Source organism: Mastomys coucha, chromosome X, assembly GCF_008632895.1.
Source record: "Mastomys coucha isolate ucsf_1 chromosome X, UCSF_Mcou_1, whole genome shotgun sequence".
NCBI classification, from domain to species: domain Eukaryota; kingdom Metazoa; phylum Chordata; class Mammalia; order Rodentia; family Muridae; genus Mastomys; species Mastomys coucha.
In genome coordinates this window covers 146,088,368-146,102,240 of record NC_045030.1, presented here as the reverse complement: position 1 = coordinate 146,102,240, position 13,873 = coordinate 146,088,368, and the positions used below count along the sequence as shown (strand labels likewise).

Here is a 13,873-nt window from a genome sequence, read left to right as displayed (position 1 = left end):
TAGACCAGGCTGTCCTCAAACTCAGAAATCCGCCTGCCTCTGCCTCCCAAGTGCTGGGATTAAAGGCACGTGCCACCACTGCCCGGCAAGGTTCATCTTCTTAACACTACTTTGAACATATCACTCCCCATTCAAAACATTCTCAATGGTTCCTCCATGTTTAATGGGGGAGCACTCAAGGTCCTTCATACTTTGGCTTCCAATCTACCTTTATAATCCCCAGTAATTGCATTAACAAATCGTCTCACTTCAGCCCAGTATGTTCTTATTCATAGTTCCCCAACTCTACTACCTCCCCAGTCCCCAACACATGTTCCTCTCAGGGGTCGCAAACTTGCAAAATCAGGCCATGTGAGCAAACCTATACCATCAAAAGCTTGCTAAATATGAGAGTAAATGTCTACCATGGCCTCATGGAGGTGACAGTTACTCAACTATTGTTCATTTCCATGCAAAATTACTGGTTCAGGTTTACTAGATCTTTAACATCTTAAATAGTTGCCTGAATTCTAGGTTATTATGATAACTTTTACAGGAGATTACTACTTCCAATTTTTCTAAAACAGTGGAAATGCGAAGAAAATGCATCCACAGGCCTTATCCAGCACACAGGTTGTCTGTTTGCGACCTCTGGTGTTTTGTTCCCTCCCAGTATCCATTGCTTTTTCTGTCATTTGCTGCAAAGCCCCCTTCTTCCTTTCAGAGTTAGTCCTAAAACCCGGACTAATTCCCATCTCCTCCAAAAGCCCTCTTTCCCTGACAAAAATCCCACCTACCATTATATCTCCCTCGAAACTCATTTAAACATTTATTAAGCAACTACTCTCTGCCAGGCACTAAAAAACCTCAAGAAAGAATAACGGAAGATTTTATCAGGAATATTTCTCAGTATCTAGCAATTTTATTCTACATCATTTATGTGATTGTTAACTCAACCACATAGTAATATTTCCTGTGTCTATTTCCAAGTTGTTACCTAAACTAACTGCTATCTATTTTTCTACAAGTTTATCTTCTCATAATGTATAGATACAAACCATCATGAGAAAGGAAACCGTACAGACTTTAGTTTATATAACAGTTCTGTCTCTGAATGACCTCAAGCAAGTCAAGAAAGCTTTTAGTATTAGCTTCTACTTATGTGAAAAAAGAACATAATATTGACCTCACAGGATTGCTGTGAGGATTCAAAGAACTATATACATAAAGTGCCTGGCACATAGTAGATACTCAAACTACTTCCTTTTTCCCCTTTACTTCCCCCTCCTTGGAAAAGGAATCATATCTTACATGTCTTTGTATTTCCAACAGAGTCTACGAGAGAGTAGGTGCTCAAACTGCTATTAATTTGAAGACTATGTATACGGTCTAGTACTAAAAAAAAATGGAAAGAAGTGCTACTGAGAAAGGGAAAAACAATAACAAAAGAAGTGACAGGATTCAGTGACTTTTAGATATGGGGCATACGGGATAGAAATCTAGTTTCTATTCCCATATTACAGAAACAGTTCTCATCAAGTTATCGATGGCCCCATTGCCAAATCCAGTGGATTTTTGAGTCCTTGTCTTACTTTCTGTAGCATGACACTGTTGACTACTCTCTTTTCCTGAAAATTAATTTTCTTCTCTTGGTCTCTGGCATCACAGTTACAAAATCTTTGGAAGCTCCTCCCTCATGGGTTCCTATTCTTCTTTCTGTTCCATAAATGTTAGAGTTCTTAGGGACTCAAAATAGTCTCCCCCAAAGCAATATAACTGTCATAATATTACATTTAACATGTAGATACTAACTAGGCACCACTAGTGCAGATTTATCTACTATTTTTCTGACTCATATACTGTATGTCTGTACTGTAAATATCCCAATCTCAATATATGCAGTGTAGCACATCTCTGTTCCCTTTTCAGTGTTTTCCATCTCCGTGAATATAACCAGCTGCTTAATAGAAAACTTCTCATCCTTTCATTCTTCTTCTACCTCACAATTCTCTCCAAGTTCCCCAGAAGGTCCTGTTGACCTTGTTGCTTAAGCACATTGCCCAGCTCAGTAGCTTTGCACCATAGCTACTGCCACTACCTTAGTCCAAATAAAGCCCCTGCCATCCCAGAAAGTTTTTTAATGTGATAGAAATTTACTTCTCACAGTTCCAAAATCTTGAAAATTCTGAGATCCAGCCACCAGCAATGTGGAAATCTAGTGAAAACCAGTCCTCTGGCTTATAAGTGGTACCTGTTTCTACCCTTGTTCCAACCTGTATCCACATTACAAATACAATGAGGTTTCTAAATTGCTGAGTTTTATACCATTCTTTAAAAAGGCTCACACATCCATGATTGTATACACTAAGAAGAAGGCCAGAATAGTAACCCCAGAATTATTAATGGTAGTTGTCTCTAGAAAGTTGGCTTGACAATGAAAAATAAAAATGAACATTTTATACTTAAATAATGTTCGAAGCTTTCACAAGTATAATTTTGAATTAAAAATGTAACTTTGACCATGCTATTTTTTGTTTAAAAATCTCTCATAGGTTGACAACTTTTCTTGGCTTATAAGACATTTTATAAATAAGCTCCATTTCCTGCTTCCCTGGTAAATTTTATGTTCCCTGTATGTCTCCCTCTGGTACTCCTATAGCCTTCCTGCTCTGTTATCATTAGAGCAACTGAAAAGAATAAAGAAAAACAGAGCTTTGGGGAATTGTATTCACTTATGGGGCAGAAAGAAGAAAACATTATAAAGATTAACTCTTCTTTTTAAAGCAGGGAGAGGTGATTAAATGCAAAGGAAGAAAATCAGGGTAATACAGAATTAAATAAAAAGCCAAGAGAACAGAATTTTGAAGAGATAGGAAATTTTGGAGTTGTCAACAGTGTTCAAGACTAAAATATTTCATAATCATTTTAGTGACAAATTTACCATTCCAAAAAACCCCACATTTTTAACATTTACCTAATAAATTAATAATATAATCATTTCTGTACTTAAATTTCAAAGTTCAGGAGGCTTTAAATTTAACAAAATAAAACTTGACTTTTTTTCAGGAATGACAAACCAGGAAAACATTAACACATTAAAGGCAAACAATATTTTAAAAGTAGTATTCTTTTTTTACTACCTTTAAAGGAAATCAGTAACTGCATCAAAGGGTAACGAATACAAAGTAATGTACTACATGTATTCTGAACTAGTCCACACATTTAGCAACAAACACAGACCTTTTTTCATTAGTGACAAACTCATTAATGATGATATGCTAAAACATTAAGACCAATATTTTCCATTATATTTTTTACTATCTTTGATGGAATTCAGGAAATACTAACCAAGTATTACCAGTAAACTTACTACATGAGATATCTTTAGGGGCAGGAACCCCATCCTGTTGACATTATCTGGCAAGAAATACTTCCAGATATATACTTGTTGAATAAATGGCCTATTTTAGTGAATATGATTATATAATTTACACCATTGTGCTTGTAATGATGCTGTTGGATTATGTCAAAAATATTTACAGCAGTTTCAGTAATTTTGAAATTCTTGCTGTGAGACTATTCATTGAATTCAGGGTAATAAATCAACTTTGCTAATAAATTAGAAACAGGAATTATCAGTGGTACTGAGAAAAGATGTTTCAACAAAGCGAATAGAATTTAAAGTATGAAGAAAAGGTCTTCCAGGAATTGACGAGTCGTGTAATCTAGACAGGTTTTGTCATAATAAAAAGAAGAGCACAAACTGTGATTCCAACACTGACACTTACTGGCTGAATGTGATTAATTTTTAAGTTATACTTTCATCTTCTATTAGAATAAAGATAATTGAAAGCTAGAGTAAATGAAGGAGGGCATAAAAGTTACAGTAGTTTAATAAACATCTTTACTGAAACCACACAGATACTAGCCCTATATAATTTAGAGAAGAAAAAATTGAATATATCTAATCAAGGTACAAGACAGAAAAACACTTGGACAATTACACTTTTTAGAGGCTAGATATCAGCTACAAGAATGACAAGATAGGAAACTATCTTGACCAACATTTTTTTTTTTTTTTTTTTTGGTTTTTTGAGACAGGGTTTCTCTGTATAGCCCTGGCTGTCCTGGAACTCACTCTGTAAACTAGGCTGGCCTCAAACTCAGAAATCCACCTGCCTCTGCCTCCCAAGTGCTGGGATTAAAGGCGTGTGCCACCACCGCCCGGCTTGACCAACATTTTTGACAATTACTTGGATACTTATCAAATGTAGAACTGTATATTTCCATGAAGGACAGCTAACATATCAAATGAGAGAATAAGTAATTAAAAACCTTTGTATTACGCACAAGAAAACTGCAACCCAGTGGCTTGGATTTCAAAAAAAGAAACATGAGCCATCTAATATAAGGACTCAGTATTATATTCAAAATATGAACAGTACAAAAACAGGATGTGTATGCTTCAATAAAATATATGCAAAGAAGAGTTGTGTCTTCAATTATTATTCAGTAAAATGAAGGTTGCTCCACAACAAGTAGGTAGGATTTCATCATGCTAATGTCAAAGTAATGCCCAGAATCAAAGATGTAGTAGGCTCCCCTGCCCTGATTAGACCACATCTGTATTCAAGTCTTATAAGAAGTCCTTAAAAACATTTCAAAAGTATGTCACATGAGGAACCAGAGATGTTTAAGGTAAGGATAACAAAATGTGGGAGGCAGAGAAAGAGTAAGATAAATTAAGATATTGAGTGTTTGCAGATATTTGTAAAGAACAGAAGAGAACCATAATAGAAAGGGGAATAAAAAGAAAGGCAGATAGATAGACTTGGTACTTTGTCTAGGAAATAGTTTTCTGATCACCCAAACTGCTCTACTTATGAAGTCTACACTATACTCCAAACCCCCAAATAGAAATAAGTTTCCTTCTTCTTTGTATCCCAGAGTCTGGAACATGATGTGCTTGAAACCAGATTAGGACACCTGAACAGTGCTAACTTGTTGCTAAAAGTACTGAACATGCTAGAAACCCAGATTGTAATCTGAAGGCTAGGAAGAGCAATGCCCGCCCTCACTCTGAAGCCAAGAACAAAGGTAGAATTCAGAAATGCTCCGATGCTTCAGAACGAAATGACAATCTGCATCAGAGTAGCGCACTCCTCGGATCCTCCATTTAATTTGTTATGGTAGCCATTATACCCAAGAAAGACTATACTAACATTCTAGCCATAAAGGTCAATAAGATATTTCCCAACTCAAAATAGATGCTCCAAGGAGAAGACCTAGATGTATAAAGAAAAAGAGCAGAGTGTAGAACAGGTGTGCCTCTCTCCTTACTACCCCCAAGTTTACCTTTTAATAAAGACAACAATTAACTCTTGTATTAAAACCATCTTAGGTTTTAATACACTCTAGTTAAGACCTATGATTTTCCCCTTTGTATGAAAGGTTATAAACAAGCAGTCTCCCCACAAAATAAGCAGGCAAAGGGTCCCTATCCTTGCCTAAGAAACACCAGGATACTCAGGAAGTTAGCTGAGAACATTCCACTTTGCAAGCAATCTAGAAAGGAAAGCAGCTCCCCAGGATAGTGAGCAATAATAATCAGAATTAGGCCATACATTCTGAAAAGGGAAAGCATGCTCAAAAGCAAATTCATCAACCTGGGCATTCTCAAGCTGCTGCAATCAAGTGTGTTATGCAGATTATTAACAGCCAAGTCACCTCACTTTACAATAGGATGAAACATCTTACTTGTTGCACCAAGACGACGTGTGTCTCTGGCAATATAATTTGCAAAGATAATAGACCTCATGCTGGTCTTACCAGATCCACTTTTACCCATCAACAGGACCTAAGGACAAAGTAAGGAAAAAAGTTAGCAAATATAGAGCAAATCTAGTGTAAGGGGAGCCACTTCTCTTTTGTAGTTGGCATTTTACAGATGTGCAAGTACCAATGACCAGCCAAGCCAAATACTTGTAATTAAACCATTCCCCAACCAATGGTGATAACATTTCAAAAGCTAAGCACTTACCTGCTATGAGTTATACATCATTTTAGCAATACAACTGTGGTAAGATTGTTATTATACGTATTATTTATTTAGAACTATATTAGAAAAATACCACTTCAATAGTAAACTAAGCCAGGCAGTGGTGGCGCATGCTTTTAATCCCAGCACTTGGGAGGCAGAAGCAGGTGGATTTCTGAGTTCAAGGTCAGCCTGGTCTACAGAGTGAGTTCCAGGACAGCCAGGGATATACAGAGAAACCATGTCTCAAAAGAAGAAAAAAAAATAGTAACCTAACCCTATTCTCTTATAATGTAAGGATATATATCCAACAAGCAGATCTCATAGTATAACTGAAAAGTTCTTCCTACTTCTCTGTTCAAGGTCAGGTTGTTTTCCACTTCAGCTCATGATTTCATCCCTTCTACATATTTCTATAATTTTTATTTCATCAGTTTCTGCCTCTTCTTATCCCATGCCTTACAAAATTGGATACTTAAATTACACATAAGACCATTCTAATTTAGCTTACCTACTTCTGTCTTTACCTTTCGATTCTCCTAGCCTGGAACTTTTAGCATCCATTCACATTTAACTGAACGGCTTACAGTCTCCTTGCTTCCAGCCATTTAGGGAGCCCTGACTCTGTGTCTGGATTCATCCTGTATTTTCTACTGTCCTTATTCTTCTTTCTACTAAGTCCCAACTTACCCTTCAAAACTTGGTTCAACAATCATCTCAGGACTTTCCTCTGGAGCTGGGGATATAGCTCAGTACTAGGGCACTTACCTAATACAAGTGAAACCTGGGTTCAATCCCCAGTATCCTTCCCATAAAGTTTCTCTGACCTATATGCCTTAGGCCAGCATTCCTCAACCTGTGGGTTGCAACCCCTTTGGGGAGTGAAAAAACCCTTTCACAAGGGTCACCTAAGACCAGCAGAAAACGCAGATATTTATATTATGATTTGTCACAGTACAACATTACAGTTATGCCGGGCAGTGGTGGCGCATGTCTTTACTCCCAGCACTTGGGAGGCAGAGGCAGGAGGATTTCTCAGTTCAAGGCCAGCCTGGTCCACAGAGTGAGTTCCAGGACAGCCAGGGCTACACAGAGAAACCCTGTCTCAAAAAAACAAAAACAAAACAAAAAAAAAAACAAATAAAAACAAAAAAACAAAAAAAAATTTACAGTTATGAAGTAGCAGCGAAAACAATGTTGTGGTTGTGGTTGGGGATCACCACAACATGAGGAACTGTAATTGAAGGATCACAGCATTAGGAAGGTTGAGAACCACTGGTTTAGGCTGACAAGTATCTTGCCTGCCCCTCAGTGGTACCACTATATCATTGCAGACCATAAAGCTCTGCAGTCCCTCCTTTGGGTAACTCTCACAAGACTGGAAACACTTGAAGGACAGAGGGAGAGTCCTTGTATCCTTTGTGTACTTTTTTATCTCCTAACATGTAACAAAAGCTTGAAATACACTCATCAAAAGAATGAGCAAGTCATTAAAGGAAAAAAAATGCAAGGACAACTATCTCCTTGAGAGCAAGACTTTACAGACATCTTTCTTGTGTAAGGATTTGACACAAGAAAAACACCTGTGAACAAAGCCAAATCTTGCACTACAAGGAAACAGAGTAAAATGACTTTCAGTGTCCTTTTTAAGCACAACGTTTATGAGATACAGTTCTGTTAACTTTCCTTCTCAAATGAAAGAGATACCTATCCTACCTCCAATCCTAACATATCTTATCAACAAGTCTGATTACAAATATAAAGAGCTTTAATGAAAACCTACTGAACATGGGTTTGTTCAATTCAACAATTTAGACATCCAGCTTTACCTAAGAAAAAGTAATTGCTTAGCTAGTCTAAAATTTATATGGATATTTGCCTTGTCCTTTGCAAAACAAATTAACTAAGCAATTAACTAGATTAACTAAAAATTAATTAAGCAATAATTGGATCTATTTCTGGGGCTAAAAGCTGATCCTGCAATGCATGTGCATTGCAGAACCATTAAAGCAAATGGCAGTTTGTCCCCTTTCTCTTTTCCCAGTTCCTTAAGCTTTTCTCTGTATTTACTTTCCCCCTCCTAATTATGTAGGAATTTCTGGCATTTTTTTAGGCATCCTTGTTGACAGCAACTTCAGAAATTCATCAAAAAACATCCTCCTAGCAACCTTGAGGCCCAGAATTAAATTTTAGATAAAGTCAGACTAAAAATATGGGAGCTTCCTCATCCTTTCACGGCAAGGATAATTATTGTGGTGTGCAGAGAGTTTATTCATGTAAACTTCCTAATAGCCCTATGAAGGTTATTACCAGTACTTTACAAATGATACCAAATCTCAAAAAGGTCAAGAAATATGCTTCCGAGCTGCAGTCTTAGGGATACTGTCTAAGTCCCAATAAAAGTACAAAGCAGAGAACATCCAATTCCAGCTAGAAAAAAAATGCACGTAACATTTGATTTGGGTTAAAGAATCAATGTACACATAGAGGGCTGTGTAATATTGGTATATGGTTTGACTCCATGAGATTAATTTCAGACAAAGTAAATCTGACAGTAAATAAAGCGATGAGTGTGTCTCCAAGACCACGTAGATTCTTGCCATAGTCCAGAAAAAGCCAGATTTCCTGAACTGCAGCTTCTTACCTTTTCCTTCATGTTACTGATGTACCTAACACATCTTACCTTTTTCTTCATGGCTGCATTTGGCATTGCCCACCTGTAGATATAAACCAAAAGATAGCGTTTCCGTGATCGAATTGCCTTGGGGGGGGGGGGGAGTAAACAGATAGATGCCGAAGACTATTCTTTAAAAGAGCTAAGTATGGCTGAGACCTCATTTCAGAAGTCTTCAGTTTCCTAAATTATAAAGCTGGGTTTGTGCTCCCTGTTTCCTTCATCAGCTCAGGAGATGCTTCCTAGGAAGACATTTTTAGGAATATAAACCATTTAAATTCAAGATTTGATATTTGGTCATAAAGCTGAAGCAACACTCCGGGTACTTTTATAAATCAAACAATATTTTCATAATCTGAATACTATGTTTTAAATTCACCTCCTTATTTTTCAAACCTAGAAGCATCTTTGGACCTTCAATCGTCCTTCCAAGCTGTATTTCATTCATTAAAGGCACAAAGTACATATAACGCAGTTCTCAAATAGGCATATCGCACTATACGTCATTGGTCAGCAAATGTCTGTCCTCTCCTTTTTTATCATCAACAAGATGGTAACATCAAATAACCTTCATAGAAAACACAAAACAACTCAGAACTGTCTCAATTAGAACACTACGCATAAACCAGGAATCTCAGATCCAGGCAAAGGGTGTTTCTATTCTGTTTTCCGTCATCAAGGGCATGATATCAATCAACCATATTGGTAAACTAAAGCAATTCATCACTGCAGGTTAGGGGTTGTTGCATCTCACAATACTCTTTACAATTAGGATGCCCTCCCTCCCAGGTGCAACATAATCCCCTTTACCCACCCAAGCGATCCTTCCGGCTCCCCTAGAGGAGGCTCCACTTTTGGGCCCACATTCTCTTTCTCCGTCTTTTTCTCGGAGTCAGATTCTTCCATTGCGCAACAAGTCCTTCACAGTGTCTTCTAAATCCGCAGTACCGTTCTTCTGGCTCACCTCGTCTACTGCCTATGCTCAGCACCCAGGGCCCGCGGGGCCTGATCTATCCCTGCCTCCGCCTTTGTCCACTGGGGGGCCGCTTTTCCCACAGTTACCTTTACCGACCCGAACTTAGTCTCCAGGCACAGCTGAGCAGGCCAGCCCAAAGGAGCAAGCGATTCGGTGCATGCAAAGGAAGAGATGGAGGAGAAGGAGGGCAAGGTGGATGCGGAGTTGGTCCCGAGTTTGGGCCTCACTCTCCAAGGTCTCAAGACCCAAAGGTAACTTGGTCAGCTTCTGTGCAGACTGCAAAGGCTGAGATAACGGAATGAGCTGAGCCGAGCTGCAGAAGCAAAGCGGTCACTGCCTGGTGGCTCCTCCCGACCTCGCTGCCAGTCACGGTCCGCCTGAGGATGCTCTTACTTCCGCGCCCGCCCTTCAGGAGCGCAAGAACCTCACCGCAACCACGCTACTGCAGGCCAGGATCACGTGGGAACCTGCCGTAGTCCCAGGGCTTGTCACGTGCCGCTACCCTTTTGGGGGGGCCCTGGGTTTGCATGGAAGAATACCATAGAGACTGCTTTAGGAAAGCCAGAGTGCCACCCGCCATCACGTGGCCCGGGCTCTCATTTCCGCGCCATTGGCCCTTAGGGCGGCCTGCGGGCACCTAGACACTGATGGACGCGGCCCCGCCCACTCGCTGCTCAGAGTTAAAGGAGAAGGTTTCAATTTCAGCACCTGCCAGCTAGCCATTTCACTACTCCTTATGATTAGGACCCTGAGCATTTTTGCATTTTTGGTAACTTTTCTTCCCGTTAATCCTTATGACAGTTCTAGTAATTGAAAAAGCAATACATCTAAAGTGCTTTAAACTGTCTTTCCCATAGAAACCTTTTAAAAGTTGCAAGCATAATTTAAAATTTTCTTATAACTATGTAATATTTACTACGTACTGAGTTTTATGTGGAAAATAAGTGATTTGTCAACCAGCTCTCAAATCTTAACCCAGCAAGTTCCAACCTCAATGACCTAAGAGCTTCTTAGTCTTGGAACTCTCTTAAATGTGACACCTAGGAAACAGGCTGGGAAAAGGAATTGCATAGGTTGATGCTTCTTTAAAAGACTGAATTTGCCATTCACAGTTCATGATGGCCTCACCTTTCTCAGCTTACAGGTAATGTCCTCTAGAGGTCTTCCCGACCCATACTCTATTAGAGTACTTTTGTACCCGCAGTAGTTATTTCCTGTCCTATGCTTTTTAATTGATAATATTCCTTTGTATTTTTTCTTTTGTTATTGAGATAATACTGTAGACACATCATTTCTTCTTTGCCTTTCCTCCCTCCAAACCTTTTCATATAACCAACCCTCCTTGCTCTTTCAAAGTGATGGCTTCGTTTTTCATTGGTTGTTGTTATATGCACGTATATGTACATACACACACACACACACACAACACACATATATATATATGTATATATATATATATTCCTAATATAACCTGTTCAATCTGTATACTAATCTCATTTACATGTTTTCAGGGCTGAGCAGTTGGTATTGGAAAACTAAACTTACCTAGGGAAAACTATCTCTCCTGCTCTGGGCATTCCTTGGTTGCCTGTAGTTCTTTGTGTAGGATATAATACTTATTGACATGGCAATAATCTTGTTTATTTCATCTCTGAGTACAAGATTTCTATTTAAACACTATAAGGACAAGCACTTACCCTTGAAAAATGTTCTCCTATACACTAGGTTCACAGACCAGAATGTGGGTATATATATATATATATATATATATATATATATATATACTCGGTATTCACTGAGTACTGTTTTTATAAAGATAGGAACAAATACATTAAGGAATTTCTGATTAATAGCAGAAAGGAGAAAAATGTATGATAGCTAGTCGGTTCTTTAACATCCACAACACATGAGTGTATTTTGAGAATGAGCATGCGTAAACATTTTTAGGAAGCCAATGAAAAGAGAGGAAACAATTGCTACAAAATTTCTGGAGAGGAGGAGGAGAGGAAGCCAGAGTACAGCTAGTAACATTCTTTATAGATAGAAGACAAAAATTCTATGGAGCCATGAGTAGGAGACAAGAGTAGTCATGGACACAAAGCAGTCTCTAGAAGTTGATGATAGATCGTGTATATAAGGAACTATCCCAGCTATTGTATTCTATCAGTGTTGGAAAAGCAAGGTCATTTTGGGAAAATGAATACAGATGAGACTTACAGAAATTGACTGAGATGTTAACGATTTGATGGATAAGCAAAAGAACAGCATAAAGAAACATGACACAAGGACTTCTATTCGATACTGAAAGAACAATTAAGGTTGGAAATAAGAAGATAGTATGGCACACATACATGGATTGGCTTGGGGGGTGTGGTTTTTGCTCTAAGTGTAATCAACAACCTTAGTGGAGAGGATTATAAGACAGGCTAGGTATAACTTCTGAATCTTCTTCCGGGGCATTTGAAGGTTAAGTAGGAAACAAGAATAAGGATAAAGAGTCAAGGGATCTATAAACATTCATCTTCACATGTTCAGTGGATGCTAGTGTGGATAAGGAAGAATAGAAACATTTCGTAGATTTGGATTTTCTTAAAGACAGAAGAAGTGGGAAAAGAGTTAAATTGAGATTGATTTTAGTCAAATAGTGTGATGCTTTGAACAGCAATGTCCCCCAAAGGCTCATGTGTGCATTTGTTCCCCCAACTGAAGGTGATGTTTGGAGAAGTTTAAGAGACATGGCCTAATTGGAGGAAATATGCCACTGAAGGCAGCTTTTGAGAGTTTAAAAACCTGCACCATTCCTAGTTGTTCTCTCTGCTTCATGCTTGTGGTTCAAGATGTGAGCTCTAAGCATCCCGATTGAACTGTCATGCCTGCTGCTTGCTGTCATGCTTCCCTAACGTGATGGAGTCTTATGTCTCTGGACCCATAACCCAAATACTCTCTTCCTTCTCTAAGCTGTCTTGGTCACTGCATTATATCAGAGTACTAAGAAAGGAACTAATAAGGCATTTGAACTCAATTTCATATTTAAGTTTAAGATGTAATAGAAGCTATTCTGGATACTGAGATCTTGATAAAACAGAGGCCTTAAACAAACTATTAGAATTCTCTGAACCTCATGTTTCTCTAGTATAAAATCTTTTTTTTTTTTTGTTTTGAGACAGGGTTTCTCTGTGTAGCCCTGGCTGTCCTGGAACTCACTCTGTAGACCAGGCTGTCCTCAAACTCAGAAATCCACCTGCCTCTGCCTCCCAAGTGCTGGGATTAAAGGCGTGCACCACCACTGCCCGGCTATAAAATCTTTTTAATAACAACTTTCTTAGATGTTTTAAGGATTGGACTAGACCATGAAGGAAAATTGCCCCTTAGTGGCTTACCTATAACTGGTACTTAGTAAATGATATTTTAAAATGTGAAGTTCCATGCAAACAGAATAATGGCTATACTAGTATCTGATAAACTAGACTTGAAGTCTGAGACAAAAGAGCCATTCTAACATAAATAGAGAGGCATAATTCCTCAAGAATATATAACAGTTATAAGTTCATATGCATCCAATATAATATTTCCCAGGTATATGAAACATTCTGGCTATAAAGTGAAAAACTCTAATATGTTATGCATGCACTTTCAATACCACACAAAACAAACAAACAAACATCTAGACAAACTCAGTAAGACTTAAAATACACTTTGTACTAAATGGACTTGATAGACATATCTAAGTATTCCACAAAAGAACACAATAGACATTTTCTCGATTCCACTTGGAAAATGCCTCAGGATATTATTATATCACAAAAATCAAAGAAATTTAAAGATTATAATTGTTACTAAGTTTCTTTTTTGACCACTATGCTATAACACTAGAAATAAGTAACAGAAGTAAAGTTGTAAAATCCATAAACATGTGAAAATTAAGCAATATAGTCATGGATATCCAGCGAACAAAGAGGAAATTACAAGAGAAAAGTAAAATGATCTTTATAGCAAAAATGCCTATGTTAAAAAAGAAAGTGTTCAGTTCCAAGATAACCGTATAGCCTATGTATAATTTTCCATAGTATGTATACAAGCTATCTACCGATATGTATTTTTTAATTCTGGAGTGTGCATGTTATGTTGTATGTATGGTATATATACTTGTTGTAGTGGGTGTGTGGATGCACATATGTGAAGGGCGGGAGGACATCACCAGATGACT

The 13,873-nt window shown here is 38.0% G+C and overlaps 1 protein-coding gene across 2 annotated transcripts in view; it reads right to left on the bottom strand.

Moving 5' to 3' along the window:
* Rragb (Ras related GTP binding B) overlaps positions 1-10,267 on the bottom strand; it is a 35,010-nt gene extending 24,743 nt beyond the window's left edge. The window contains exons 1-4 of one of the 2 annotated variants that reach the window (XM_031369831.1): positions 9,505-10,265; positions 8,700-8,733; positions 5,737-5,836; positions 1,291-1,374 (exon numbers count right to left, since the gene is read on the bottom strand). In XM_031369831.1, coding sequence (XP_031225691.1) covers positions 1,291-1,374; positions 5,737-5,836; positions 8,700-8,733; positions 9,505-9,596 — 310 coding nt within the window. In that variant the 5' untranslated portion in view covers positions 9,597-10,265. Of the gene's footprint in view, positions 1-1,290; positions 1,375-5,736; positions 5,837-8,699; positions 8,734-9,504 lie in introns of both variants that reach the window. The other variant, XM_031369840.1, reaches the window with a different exon arrangement.
* Between the last annotated feature and the right edge of the window lie 3,606 nt (positions 10,268-13,873).